This window comes from Numenius arquata, chromosome 5 (genome assembly GCF_964106895.1).
Source record: "Numenius arquata chromosome 5, bNumArq3.hap1.1, whole genome shotgun sequence".
Classification (NCBI taxonomy): Eukaryota; Metazoa; Chordata; class Aves; order Charadriiformes; family Scolopacidae; genus Numenius; species Numenius arquata.
Window position 1 is genome coordinate 8639665 of NC_133580.1, and position 15166 is coordinate 8654830.

General features: G+C 38.5%; 2 protein-coding genes across 10 annotated transcripts in view; both read left to right on the forward strand.

Annotated features, from left to right (window-relative positions):
* MTM1 (myotubularin 1) overlaps nt 1-4660 on the forward strand; it is a 46335-nt gene extending 41675 nt beyond the window's left edge. For 3 of the 4 annotated variants that reach the window (XM_074148237.1, XM_074148238.1, XM_074148240.1), the window contains one exon: nt 1422-4660. In XM_074148237.1, coding sequence (XP_074004338.1) covers nt 1422-1589 — 168 coding nt within the window. In that variant the 3' untranslated portion in view covers nt 1590-4660. The remainder of the gene's footprint in view (nt 1-1421) is intronic. The other variant, XM_074148239.1, reaches the window with a different exon arrangement.
* A 349-nt stretch (nt 4661-5009) lies between these two features.
* MTMR1 (myotubularin related protein 1) overlaps nt 5010-15166 on the forward strand; it is a 38725-nt gene continuing 28568 nt past the window's right edge. The window contains exons 1-5 of one of the 6 annotated variants that reach the window (XM_074148282.1): nt 5010-5143; nt 8007-8112; nt 10801-10824; nt 13020-13073; nt 14480-14555. In XM_074148282.1, coding sequence (XP_074004383.1) covers nt 5010-5143; nt 8007-8112; nt 10801-10824; nt 13020-13073; nt 14480-14555 — 394 coding nt within the window. Of the gene's footprint in view, nt 5144-8006; nt 8113-10800; nt 10825-13019; nt 13077-14479; nt 14556-15166 lie in introns of all 6 variants that reach the window. The other 5 variants (XM_074148281.1, XM_074148283.1, XM_074148285.1 and 2 more) reach the window with 5 other exon arrangements.

The following is a 15166-nucleotide window of genomic DNA, read 5'->3' on the forward strand; positions in this document are numbered from 1 at the left end:
TTTTAAAGCTTTTGTTGCTTGCTGTGAAAGATGAGGGCATTTTGCAAAAGCTGAACCCAAAGATTTATTTTAGAAAGTGAAGGATTATAGGGCATGCAAATGAGCTGTAAATCTACTTAAAAATGCGCTTTGCCATTATTCAGGAAAGGTTTTTGGCAGGAGTTTCTTATTAGAAATGCAAACCTATGTGATAATCTTCTATGCTGCTGCTGCTTGTCCCTCATTTTCACCAGTTTTATATACAAAATGCAACGCATTTTTTTGCTGCATGTGAAATTTACACTTTTGTCTTGACTTACGCAACTGAACAGTGCATGTGTGGCCGAACCAGTTTTTGATGACTTTTCTTAGTGCCATTACTTAGAAGCACGTTCCGCATCAGACTTCAGTCTAATGAAGAGTCTGGTCTGTCACTAGCCCTAGCAACATCATTAGCCTTGTGTCTCTAATCATCTTAGTAACTACGTTCAGTCATTGATCCAACTTCCACAGCTGCCTCAACATTCATTGCCGGCCTCATCTGGGGTGCATAGTAAGTGCTGCACATAAGAGTGCTGGTTCTGCTGGTGTTGAACTGGTGAGGCGTTTACATTTACTCCTGAAACTGCACTGCTAATAGCTTTTAATTACCAGCACTTAACTGTGAAACCAGTAGCAACTTCTCCACAGCTGAAGATAACTTTAGGCTTTGTAGCTGCCTTGAACATTTGTAATACTTCTTTTCCATGTGTTTCATTACTCTATCTGAAAAAGGACACTAGGCTTAAAATGGAAACAGTTAAAATGCTTTTTCTGTGAGTAATCTCCTGAAAGCTGGGGCAGTTGGCTTTAAACACATTCAAGTTAACTTACAGAATTCACTATTAAAGTTTTGCATTTAATTTCATTTGTTTATATACACAAAGCTGCAAATTTACTATTAAAAACTGAAGTAAATTTTATCAGTAAGGAAAGTTATTTAATCTGAAGACATGGATTTCATCTTAATCTGATTGGTGTAGCTAAAATAGTCAGTCTGGCTAAACACTGTTTTTAGGGAAGATGATGAGACATCTGACCTGGAATCTAAAACCTTTTAATAAGTCAAGAAGAGAAAAGCTTTGGACAAGGTGTTCACACCTGTCTTCCACACAATATTAGAGAGTAAGAAAATAAAATCCCTGTGCTCCAGGAAGTGCTGGCTGATTTTATTGGGGTAGGAAGAACTGTTTTGTGTACAGATTTTCTTTGGATGAGAACACCTGGAAGGCAGAGGGCTCTTGCATTATAGAAATAAATATTTTTATTTAGCTACAACTTGTTAACGTATGTTGGAAACTAAAAATACTGAGTAATGCCAGGAAAACGCAAATACTGCAGCAGCCTAACTGTGTAGAAGTAGTTGGACTAAAGTGACAAGACTAACATAGATCTCTTTCTAGCAGCCAAATCCAGTGGAGCAGCGTTACATGGAGCTCCTTGCATTGCGTGATGATTATATGAGGAGACTTGAAGAACTACAGATCACAAATAATTCTAAGATATCCAATTCATCAGCCTCATCAGCATCTCCCTCACAAATGATGTCCCAAGTACAAACACATTTTTGAAGAACGTGTTGGCTTCTTTCTATACTGTAATAGCAAGTGGTGCTTAACATAGAGCTATAGCATAAAGAGGAATATTTTAATGCCTTATATTAGACTGTCCTAACAAATTATTTTAGACTGTCTTCATTTGAGGAGGACTTCAAAACAAACAAAACCAACTCTTCAATTATGTGCCTTTCAGAACCTGTGGACTGGGAACATTATTAATCAACTTCTAGTTATGGAGGGCTTTAAGAGTTATTTTTGAAAGTCTGGTACAATTGGAATGAAATTGATTTATTGTTTTCATAAGAGCGCTTTAATTTATTACATTGTAGGTCATGTTGGTCATGTTCCTTTAAGGAGATCCATGCTCAGTCTTACATGTCATGAATAAACACATTAATGGTAATAGGAATATTCACACTGTAAAATTAGGTATGTGTGTATTCCTGTTAGGAATACATTTATGGAGTTCATGAGACAAAAAATAAATTCTATTGTAAGATTTCAGAGGGGTGTTGAAATTTTCTGGTTACCTGAGAATTCAAAATTTTGCTTTTTCAAAATGAACAAAACTATGGAAGGGATTTCACTGATATGCTTCTAATTAAAAAGTTCAAATAGCTCAGTAGATATCAAAATAAAAGAAAAATCTATTTTTTTATTGTAATTTGGTATTTTTCTTTTTTTTTTTAAAAAAAAGACAACTGTACTGGATTCTGAGAAGTCCTGTTTTGGTTAACTGTTCAGCACTGAAGTATATTACAAATTATTGCTGTTGGCAATATTGGTTATTTGGATTAATACAGAATAAAATGGTTTTAAAGAAGGTTTATATAATTAAAAACAGACCCACAGAGACATTGCTTAAATATCCAGCAGTGGCTGTAGTATTAAAACTTGTGTTTGTCTTCTAAAACTAAATGTGCCTGTTTAAAGGAGCTTTTTATACCAAATTAGGCAAAATTTTTCAGTTACAAATACTACTAAAAACTTGTACATTTATAGCTTACCATTTAATTTAACTTTTGTTCAACAAATTTATTCTTAAGTATTTAAGGGACTTTAGTATACAAGATTTGCATATAATTTGTGCGCTCACATTGAACCTTCCAGTGAACTCTGGTTTCAAGCCTTCATAGGCTTCAGCCTTCAGCCTTCAGGCTTACTGTAAACCTTTAATTTGTTCTTTTCAGGAATTTTTTAAACAGTTGCAAGTATTTCTTATGATGGCACAAACCTTACTACTCGATATTTAATAAAAATTTTGTATATTCTCAGAAGTTTAATGATATTCAGGCAATCCAGGAAATACTGCAATTCAGAATCTGTTGAGGACTCTATCTAAAATTATTTTAAAGGTGATGCTTTGATGCTTGAGGCTTCTGTCGTTGTAAATTATTGTACATGTGGTGAGTTTTGATTTGCAAGATATAATAGGATTATATATAAATTAAGTTTTATGTAAGTATATATAATATAGTTTATTAGAAATTCTGCAGGTTTATAAAGTGTAAATATTTTGCATATAAAAACTAAATTTAAAGCTATAGTTCCATAAAATAAGTCAATGTTTAGAGGACATCTGAATATTTTTAGAACAGTATTTTTTCAAAGGAATAAAAGTATACCGCCTCTTGCTTGAATTCAGTATATACACTGAATTGCACTATTTTTTTTTCAGGGAAGCTCGGAGCATACAGCATGTGTGTTCTAAATACACATGATTTATAAGACTTATTTTTGTCCTCTAAATTTCATTCTCCTGTCAATGTTCTTCAGTGTGTCTTTGCAAAATAACAACATTGTCCCAAAATCTTGACTTGTTAAGGTAAAAATAAGATGCATTGCATCAGATAAATGAAGAAGGATACTCAATTGCTCATATGATGTACTTTACACTTTGAAAGCTATGCATACTCTGGTATATTTGCCTTCTACTTACTTGTGGTTTATTAAAAAAGCTATTTTTATTAGAATATTTAAAGTTTCTGTATTTGAATTGAACGCATTGGTGACATCTCTGAGCAGTGTGGAGAAGTTCAGAAAATCTAATAGTTTTTACTGTGTAAACACTACATGATAACATATTGCATTTGGGAAAGTGTAATATAATGGAAAGGATCTTTTTGCACTTACTTCATTACATATATGCCATTCTTCGTATTACTGGTTCAGTCAAATCGCAGTCTTTGAAGCTCTCTAACATAGCTCCGTGCAGGCTTGGATTTTTTTTCAAGTCAACAGATAAGTTGCTTGTTTTAATTCTATTTTTACACGGCAATATTGGGCAAACGTAGAGGTGTTTTTAATCCAATACTTTCTGGAAAATACTACTTTAAAGTTGTTGTGAAGTTAGGTGTACAAACTGATCAATGTTAACAGAAAACTTTTCTCCTCTCCACTTGAATGCGTGATCTGGGCTGTCCTTGGGCAGTGCACGGCACGCAGAGTCCCCTGCGTGGTCTGTTCCCCGCTGCGGCCGTCACAGCCGAGGGCAAACCTGGGGAGACCTTTGAGGTGGTGAAGGAGTGTTTGGGGCCGTGAGTGCCTTCTCCAGGAGGGGAGAAAAAGCAGGGCTCGGATGCCAACATCAGCAGCTATAACTGCCCAATATCCAGTACAAATATCCAGTACATCTTGGAATGCTATTTTAGTTTTCTTCTTTCTGTATTCTTACTTCCATGGACCCCAGAAACTAACCCAGTTTTTGTGCTGGGCTTCAGTTACTTATTTAGAAAGTTTATTTGTTGAATGCCTTCTTTCTTTGCTTATGCCTTGTCTACCCCAGCATCACTGTAATGGGTATACCCTAGGAATGATTCGCGTACTACCTCCTTTTGATGTAAACTCTGCCTTGAGTTCAGTTTTTTGTCTCGCAGTGTGCATTTAGTGTCATGCTTGAGGAAAAAAAGGTTTTCATAACTGACCCCCAATCTCCTCCTGTACTCCTTGCTGCTCCGTAAATACTAGCGTTGGATACTGCAGGCCCGCTCTGGAGCTGGGTGTTACTGTCAAGCGGGGGGGGAGTACACCATCCGCCTGCCGTGTACGTGTGTGAGGGGAAAAAAAATAAAGATGTCGGTTTTAAACCCTTTGCCTCTGGAAGACGTTTTAATGCGCGTTTCCCTGACTGCTGAGGCCTGAGGGGCCTGGCCCCACGGCGTGCCCGCCGGCCCCGCAAGCGGCTCCCCCCTCAGCCCCCGGCCGCCGGCGGCCGGGCCTTCCCCCGCCGCGCGGGGCCGCTGCCCGCCCTCCCGGCGGCGCGGGGGCCTGTGGGTAAGCCCCGCCGCCAGGTGACAGCTCTCGGCCGCCGCCGGGGCCCCAGCGGGCCGGGCTGAGGCGGCAGGGCCGGGCCGGGCCTGGGAAGGGGCCGCCGCGGAGGGGCGGGAGTCCGCCACCCCGGCGGGACAGCCAGTCCCGCCGGCGGCCGGAAACATGGAGCGGGCGGCGGCGGCGCCTGGGCCGGCGGTGGAGGGCGGCGGCGTCGTGAACCGGCGAGCCGTGCGGGCGGCGGGGCCCGCGGCGGCGGGGGCCGGGTCGCGGCAGGCCAGCACGGAGACGCTGGACAGGTGAGCGGAGCCGGCGGCGAAGAGGGGGCGGCAGGAGAGGGGGCTCTGGGTTGTGGGGGCCGCGGCCTGCCCTCCCCGCGGGGCCGGGCGGCGGGAGGCGGCGGCCGGCGCCCCTCGGCCCGCGCCTCCGCCGAACGGGATTCCTGACCGCGGGGCGGCTTCCCCCCCGCGTCCCCACGTCGCGCTGGAGACGGAGGCGATGGGGCCGGGCAGCTCCGGTGGGTGAAATCTGGGGTTTGTTTCTGTGTGGCCGCGCGGGGTAACGGCAGATTTCCCGCGGGGAGGAACCGGCCGTTGTCAAAGTTTCCTGCTTGCGGTTGTGTGTTTTTCGTCATTAACGTCATTGCTTCGCGAAGGCTGAGGCTGCCTGCAGGATTCTGGCCAGGGGGGTTTTGGGCAGTGCGTTGCCGCTCATCTTTGCCAGCTGAAGTGAGACCGTCCTCAGATTTCAAGTCTTTATTCCTGGGCAGTTTTTTTCACGCGAGTGTGTGTTTCACCTGCAGAGGTGTCCCTGTCCCGAGGCAGCACTGCCTGTCCCCCGTCCCGTCAGTGTCCGCAGGTGCGTGCGGTGGCTTCGTGTCGGGGTGGCCGTGGGCTAGCAGGTGCCACCGGGCCAGGCTGGCTGCACAGGAGCCTGAGCCAGATCTCACCGTGTCTGGTTCAGCAGTCGCTGGCAGAGCCGTCCTGTCCTTTAGAAGTCTCCAGCTGGAGGCAGGCGTCACACCTGAAGTCAAAAATCCTTTAACGAGGAGTAGAAACTGGCTGAAATTGCACACAGATGAAAAATAAAGAAAAAAGACTGTACTTAAGAATCAGTGCCAGGTTCCGGTCTCCATGTTCTCTCTCTGTTCTGTTAGGAGCAGCCTGCTGGAGTTCCACATCATTCTAGTGAAGGCCGAAATCAAATGTCCACTTTCTCTCACCAAAAGTTACAACTTTGTATTCCTTATGAATGTACTTTCTTACCTTAATTTTCATCTTTAATCTCCTAATCTTGTTCTACCCTGGAAAAGTTATAATGTCCGTTGGTCGTATAACTTATTTATCTACCAGTGCGATTGTACCAGGCTACGCTAACGTGCGTGACCTCAGAGGAGGCAGAATGAAAAGGTGTGTACTGGTGTGTGTCCCTCTTGGCAGGCGGTCATAAGTCGTGTCGGTACGATCAGCATCCTGTGGTACTCTGACACATCCTGAGATGCTGATCCTAGGAGACAGACGCTGCATTCACATTCGTTTTCCTGCTGGCGTTAATTTTGTTGATGTATTGATTTCTGGTGAAGATAAGCCATAGAAAAATAAATAATTTTCTTAATTAACAAGTATATGCTTATTTGGAAACAAACTTAGGCTAACCCTAAAGAGATACACGTGGAATTAAGACGTGTGAGGAGAGGAGAAATAAATGAGATCAGAAAAGGATTACTGTGGACTTTAGCTCATGCACTGTTCTGCAAAACTTAGGTGAAAAGTTTCTTTAAGTGAATCTGGACTCAAGTTCCGCACTAACCTGAGAGGATATCTTCATTATTAAAGCAGCAATATAATTAGATGTGTTTTAGTTGCAAAACAACATTTTGTAATCTCATACTGTATAGAATTTTGCAGGTGGCGAGAGAGCTACAGAAATTACTTAAAGTTCTGAAAGAGCTTTAGTTTCTGATATGAAGTTGTTGTATGCATCTTCACCTTGGATCTACCTATCCTAGCAGAGTTAATGTAAGAAAAGACCTCTAGTCGTCTATGCTCATCTAATGCCGTTATCCCACCCCCTTAATGTCCAAGTTGTGGTGCACCTGGTGGGTGCTGGGTATGTGTATGTAGTTATTCACTTCAACGTCACAGGATGCTCACAGAATCTAAAGCTCGTTTATGAATGAATTCTAAAAATTAATTAGAATTTTCTTTCTGTATTTGACTTCCGAATAAGCATTAAATCTGTAGAAGAGTTTGAAGAAATAACATTTATCTAAGGCATCAGCTAAGGCTGCCGGGGCACTCAGGGAACAGTTCCCTCTGGCATCCCCAGTTTCTCATCAGATACAGGTGTGTTTTGAAGCAGATCCAGTGGCTGGCAACACACTGTGTAATTGCTTCTCGCTCTCAATACTGCGTTATTTGTAAGCAGCACTAGTTCAGGTGACTGTTCTCAAAACGCATCATCTGGGATTTAGTACGATTCTGCTGTTCAGATGCTTTGTCTTTAGGGTTCTTATAAACACCCTACACTGCAGAATTCCTTGCTGTGGCATGGGAAGGCCTGTTCTGAAGATTATTCTATTAATTCAGATTATTTTAGGAATAGGAAAAAAAAATAAGGCTAACTAGAAGTTACCCGTAAGAAAACATGTATTTTCTACATTTAATATTAATGTATTTTCTACATTTAATATTAATAGAGTGTACAACAGTAACATAATTTAAAATTTAAATACTAGCATAAAGTAATTTAATTTTGAGGATTTACTGAATAATCAGGAAATAATGTCAGGAAAATCAGGAAAGTGTAAGGAATTTCCTGTAACTTGACCAAATTCATTCCATGGATGGCTTTGAGAAAAAAAATGTGTGAATGATGAAAAAAATTACACTGGATAAAGAAACCAACATTTTTATAAGTTCCTAGGACCCTAACCTCACTTTTAAGCTACTGGCAGCTCTACCATCTCTGATAATATCTAGTAAAATTCTTTTCCCTAATTTGATCAGTGAAATAGTCGCATTCTACCCACAAAGCAAGCTAATTTTTATGATGTTAGTGATCATTTATGGTCTTGTTTTCTGGATATGCTCAGTTGCTATGTTATTCTCAATATACAGTGTGAATTATTGCAAAATAATTTTAAATATTCTGTTTTTGTAGCCCGACTGGATCCCATGTGGAATGGTGTAAACAGCTGATAGCTGCAACGATTTCTAGTCAGATTTCAGGGTCTGTCCCATCAGAAGGTGTGTCCAGAGACTACAGGGTAAGTGAAGAATGCATTGATTTGTTTAATATAAAAGAGGGAATGGTGAGGAAAGTCCTTACTACCTTGATTGTCAGGTGGTAAGTACTTAAGTGATCACTGAATGTTTCAAACTAGAAACATCTCATTATGTGTAGGAGTCTCATGAATCTGCTTTGTGTTTTCCTCCATATTTAGAATAGTGGCATTGAAGCCTACAGAATAAAAATAGAGAGGTGAAAGGAAAATTAAAAGTCAATGTTTTGAATAAAATGCCAAAAGTGAGTTGTCTTTTCTTTTGATTACTATGTAAAAAAAATTCGGTAAAGTAGATGAATAGTTACAGGTTGAAATTGTTTCTAGTGTGTGTCATTCAGAGTACAGAACTGATCTCTCCAGATTTCACAAAAAATAAATGTGTATGTCTTTGTTACCATGCAAGAACATAAATGACTATCATTTTTCATGGGGTTTCACCAGAGACAGAGAATTTAACGTCAAACAAACAAAAAAAATCATCTTTTTCATTCCCTCCCGGCAACATTTTTGTCACTAAGGTAGTGATTGCACAGTCTGGTTTACCTGATAGGTTCCGTTATGCCTTTTTTACCCCTATTCTTTCATGCTCATTTGTCATTTCCTGTGTGCAGTCAGACAACTGAACTGTCCAGAGTGGAGCAGTTGCAACTTTCTTTCTCTTACAAATTGACAAAAGTCACCTGTGTTTCAAGTCCCTTTAAGAAACGCAGGCTGCTGCTGTCCAGCTCTTTTTTTCTTCCTAGATTTGAAACAGTTTCAAGGTCTTCATGCAACATGGCCAAATGAAGATTTTATCTTTTTTTTTTTGTTTTTAACTAGATTTTATATTATTTTCTAATATACTCTGTGTTTAAAAAGTTTGTTGTCCAGAAACAGCATATTTTCGGTTCTGTGACAGCAGGTCAGATTCAGCCCAAGCCTGGGGATGAATACACAAAATGTTTTTGAGCATAGGCTACTTAAAAATTCACCTCACAGAGTGTCACACTATTGGCACAGTCAGCAGCTTATACTCATAAAAAAGTGTAGCTCTTACATACTATGGCAGCGGAATTGCAAATGCTTACTTTGGGTCAAGGCTAACATCTTTGATAAAACATTGTGGGAAACCTTGCATTACAGCTGTCGATGTTGTATTTGCCCTGTAGGTCAAGGACTTCATTTTAGTGAAATCCAAGTGTGTAAGCTTGGTGTTCAGTTTATCTCTGAGTTGGAACACATTCGTCTGGAATAAAGAGCACTTTTTAATTCTAAATAACCTCCTTGTCTATACCAGACTCATTTTGGATGTTATTTAGCAGGAGTAAGTCTTTTAAGGCCTAATTAAAATTCTACTTCATTCTCTGTTTCTTAGAAATGAAAGAAAAAATTGAAGCCTGGTGGTATTCAGAATTTTTGTGTATAAATTGTGTTTGGTATCATTGCATTGCTGTGATTTGAAATCTTGTATTTGTGAGAATTCCACATCATGGAATTTTTTATCCTAGAATATCTTTAGTGACGTTCAGGACCAGTATCTTGTGAAGTGGTGTCTGTGCTTTAGGAGAGGTTTTCCTTTGCACGCAGCTTCTGCAGAAGTTCAGTGGTAGGATTAGTTGTTTAGTCAGTACCACTAACAGGCTGGGTTTAGTCATTATTACTATGGAATTCACATGCAGAAAGCTAATGCCCTTTAATAATTAGGTTTCCCTTTGAGACATCTTTCCCTTTTGGTGCACGCTGATCAGTTTTCTGGATCTTCCTTACCTTTGGTTACCTCAAATTGCTGCCTTTAGAGACTGTCTTACGGCAGCTCAGAAACTTCAGGTAGGGCCAGATGTGTGTGTTTGCTTCTGGAACTGATGAGGCGGTTCTGTTGCTTTCTGCTGGATTTACCAAGAACTCACTGCTTTATTCTTTCTTTCATCCTGTTTTTAATATTTCAATCACTATGTTCGCAAAAACAGGTAAATACATCAATTCTTGTATCTAATGGTGTTATTCTGTGTAACTTACCAGAATGTAATTTAGGGGAGGGAGGAATCAAACGGAAGCAAAGAGGCTGCAAATGAAATCATCAAAACTGGAGAGCGCTGAGTGAGCTCTTGCTAAACCTGCAGCAGCGTGATCTCACTGAGTTTGAACTCTGCTGTGTGTGTCTTCTCTGACATACTCTCTGCCTGGAGAGTATTCTTGAATGAGGGGTTCATATAAATGAAAATTGCTTACGTTATAGTAGCTGAATATAGACACCTTCAGAAAAAAATTGAGAAGAATTGTCACTATCCTTGTTTTGCCATTTGAATCTAAAAGATAAGGAGGTTATACTTCATGGCTGTTATTGCAGGCTTATTTTCTTCCACCTAGAAGCATTACCAGGCTCTTTCTTCTCTTTTCACAGTAGCACATTGTAGCTGGATAAAAGGGTGATTAGGAATGAATGTTTCAAAAGAGCCTGGCATTTGTTTCATCACCAAAATGAAGTGGCTAGATTGTTTTTAGACCAAAAACAATCCTGCAAATGAGCTACTAGATCTGCATAGTTTTGTTTTGTTCTTTCAAAATTCAGCTATAATTAAAGTGTTTGGAAGTAGAGTTTTTTTCTGAAAAAGTGATGAAGTAAGATATAGTATCTTTAAGAAATCAAATCTCTGTGTTTCGTTGGATAACATTTTATATTTTAACTAACAGGTGTACAGGAGGCCTGTTATACGGGTAAGATTACCTTTGGAGCAGTAAAACGGCCTCCTACCTGTTTGTCTTTTGTGCTGTGTGAGATCTTGGTGTGTCAAGCGTTCTTCTTTTCTTCATTAATGGTTTTTATGAACCAGTCAGACCATTTTGCTATGCAGTGCAACAGCTTCTTTGCCATAGAAATGCTTTATATACATTACAATGTTTTTGTGAGCAATAAAAGTCAATGTGTAAGAGAGCAGTATTTTTAAATTATGTTATGAATGTGCAATACTAACTTCAGTTTTATTACATTAATTTTGACAAAATGGATGCTTGCAGCTGAGGTTTACATGCTTCAGACTACAGACTACTGTATTAGCAGCTCTAATGTGTTATCTATGCTAAAGAATATTAGTGGTAAAAGTGTTATGTCTTTGTCTATACTTTTTAAATAAGGTCCCGATTCATGCTTGCCTTTCTACATGTTTTACCTTGTTACCACCCTGTAATAGGATTGCAAGTTAAGTTTGAAGTTAGACACTAGTGCAATGACCTGCATCTTTTTAATGATAATTTTGAGACTCAATCTTGCCCATTGTTCATGGGAGATATAAAAGGGGCATGCCTTGTTTTCTTGTCCCTCTCTCTCAGTAACATTTATGGAGTGAGAAATGATCTGGATCGTGTTCTGACATTGTTCATGAAATGTGTCTAACACTTTTATTCAAACAAAGACCTCTTGTTCCGTCTCAAACCAAGAGATGAAGTCTGAATGACTTCTTGTTCTCATCTGTTGTTTACATATTTGGAAATAATGTGTTTAGTCCAATCATACAAATCCACAAGTTGATCTTTTTTTTTTAAATAGATAGCTCTTGAAATAATTGGTCTGGGTTGAGTAACAAAAATTGATTGTTTTTGTTGAGTTTTTCATAGTTCTTTGTAAAGGCTTTGATCTTTGAATGATCTGTTGTGCTTCTCTAGCTTTCATTTATTTAAAATCTTCTGGTGTGTTTTCTGGTTGTCCTGGTTTTCTTCTAGACATCACAATATCTGCTTTGCTTTAATTTCAGAAACAACGTTTTTATGGTCTGAAATTTAAGTAATTACTATTTAACAGAATTCTACCGATACATAAATGTTAGGAGACCTTTATAATTTCAAAGGGTTTTTTAATTAATTATAACTTTTTGAACTTGTTGTAGAGTTCAAATTATCTGAAGATATCTGAACTACTTCTAAGATTTTTTTTTTTTGAGGATTCTGTAGAAATACTGTAAAAAGAAAAATTGACTTCAGCAAACATTTGTAAATTTAGACTAAGGCTGGTTTTACAGTCTATCAAGTGAGAAGTTCTTTGCATGTGAACTGGGAATAATGGACTGTCACAAACACAACTTCTCTCCAGTTAATAAAGAAAGAAAGTGGAAGAACAAATTTGGCCAAACGTATTAAAACAATTACTTCATGTGACCCTATGACATTTGTGCTTCTCTCTGGAGTGCAGAGGGACGTTATGCTTATTAAAGAGATTTAATTAATATTCAGGATTTGCTGCCAATATGATGCAAAATAAATTAACATAAAAATGTGAATTGTTTGCATATTATACTATGAGGAGTAATTTTAGGTTTTGTAAAGTTACTGACTAGGTTTCCAGCAACAACACAGAAGTTGCTGGAAAAATATGTGAAATCATAAAACTGAAAGTTCAATTAAAACATGTTTTACCCAGTAAAACGTTTTTTAAATTGTCTAGATACTTCTATTTGATGTCAACCTATTTTTTCCATAAAAGATTGCATGAGTTTTCCCCTAATGCTGCCATTGCAAGCTGTACTCAATTTCTTCTATTGATAAGCATGTGGCATACTTTGAATTCATTTCCTTCACTATAAGGTTGTTTGTCTTAAAAAGACAGTACATACTTTTATGTTCTTATCTACCAGCACTGACTCTTTTGTGAAAAAGGGAGTATGTCTTTCATTTAGTGTTGTGCCAAATAACATTGAAAGGATAGTGCTAATAGCTTGGATTCCTTTCTGTGGAAAGTTGTTTGTGCCAGGAGTGGAAGATTTTAAATAGCTAAACTGGAGTTAAAGTATATACTGTCTTTTTAAGGAAGGAGAAAAAAAAAAAGGCAAACAAAAAAGAAAAGATTCTGTCCTTTCACCTGTTATCTGCATGTTTTTTCCTGTTACTTCTTTCTTGCCCTACTGCTGCCTCATGCAAAGCAGGAGATTCAGGATGGACACAATGGCTATCATTCTGAAGCAGACCCTGATCAGGTGGCAAGTTTTACTCATCTTTGATTCATTAACTGTGTAGCAAGGTACTATATATTAGTACTTGTACAGTACATAGAAATCTTCTATTTCTAAAAGAATGGATAGAAAGCATTTGGTGTGTTAATTGGTTATGTGCTAGGTAGGGTTTTCGTGTAATGTGATGTAGTTTAGAATGTAATACTGCACGTAAGCCCCTCTCTGACAGAGCACATCCATCCGTCCTTCTAAGCTTGTAAGTATTGGCTAATTCTCTACACATTGTCATCTTTTGCAATTAGGTACTGTATATAAAAATTTTGTTAGTTTCCAGGAAAATCTAAAGCCAGGGATCAATTTAAATATCTGTAGAAATTATTTATTAGCGAGGGCTCAGGGTAGTTTGTCTGGAGGCAGATAGATCCTAACAATTATTTGTATGTGGATCAGAGCTATAGTACAAGGAAAGAGTTATTTGTTTACTGCAACATAGACTATTATATTTATTCTCACTTCAGGATGTAAAAAATTGAAACTTTAATATCTCATCATGTTGACCTGAGAGAGATCACTTTCTCACATGGTCCTTAAAAGTCCCACAAACCCTTTTATTCTTAATTAAAATCTTTAGTACATTGTAAATCTTGGCCGCCAACAAAGGACCCAAAGGGTCAGTCTTGTATCGTTCAGGAATGAAGCCATTTACCTAAATGAAAATTTATGGAACTAGCCCTTATTTTAAAATTGCTAATTGTTCTTCTGTGTTTCATTATTACTTCATTCTTAATCTGACCTTCTGGATCCGAAATTCCTATAATGGCCGTCTTCAATAACCTATGGCATTCTCAGTAGGATATTGATTGAAATAGAGCATCATGGGGTGCTTCTGACTTCTTGCTATCAAAAATACAAAGTTAAAATGTTAAATAAATAAAGCATTCACCATATAATTCTCTCAGGTGAAAATACTCAAATACTAAATAAACAACATCAAGGAAACAAAGAAATTTAATATGATCTTTAAAATGTTCTCAAGTAGATAAAATACCCAAAATAACACCTGCATTTAGCAAAAGACTAATGAACTATTAGTTACAAATTTGGGCTGATCTTATTGTTCATATTTTTGTATGCTATATGTAGCTAGCATGCGAAACTAATTGTTGCATAAACGCTTTATTACTAATATGTTACTAACATGTATGTCTGTGTAATATTTATAATTTATAAATTTTGTGTTTGGTTTGTTTGTTTTTTTTGGTTTTTTGTTTTTTTTTTACTGTGGTACTGTTTAATACAGTTGTGCCTTGTAAAAAAAGATACACTTCTTGTGTTCCAGTAATCTGGTACTAAAAGTACTTTGCATCAAAACGTATCAATGTAGTACAGATGGAAAGTGAGATTTACTCATGGCTTTGGATTTCTGCCAGGCACTGCGGGATGGGAACAAACTAGCACAGATGGAAGAGGCTCCACTTTTTCCTGGAGAATCAATCAAAGTTATTGGTAAGCATACCATTGAGTACTACACCGAATACTATTAAATCACTAGTTTGTTTATTTAAAAACAGAATATTATTTCCTTTTGACTTTTGTTATGTTAATTTAATGCCATTTTAGGTTAGCTGATTTGATGTGGGTTTCCTTTCTTTGTCTTTTAAGTCTGAATGTAGGAAGGAGAAATCAGTTCCAGAGGATGACTTGCTCCATATAGATAAATCTTTTTTTTTCAAGGGTTAGTTTGTTGCATATAGGTGTATGGATTGTATTTCTGCTTGGGGATGCTAAGCATACTTCATAGACTCAAAAGCCTCAAAATTATGATAGCAAAGAAGATGAAGTTATGGAAAACGGAGTTTTCGGTTCTTAGTGAGGTTTATTTCACTTTGACCTGTGACAAGCTCTGCATTAGCAGTGCAGTACATGACTATAAAAGAATACTAGCTCTTTCAAATAAAAGTGAAAATGAAGCTGTGGGCATATAACTGAATTACTTGGAGGTCTGTTGTGTACACACCAGTAATTTCCCACTCGGATGCTCTCTCCGAGGTGCATGTGGGTGCTTTACACCTGAGGGCAGGGACTAGAGCCCTGCAGCTGCTTCCCAATAGGGAGCT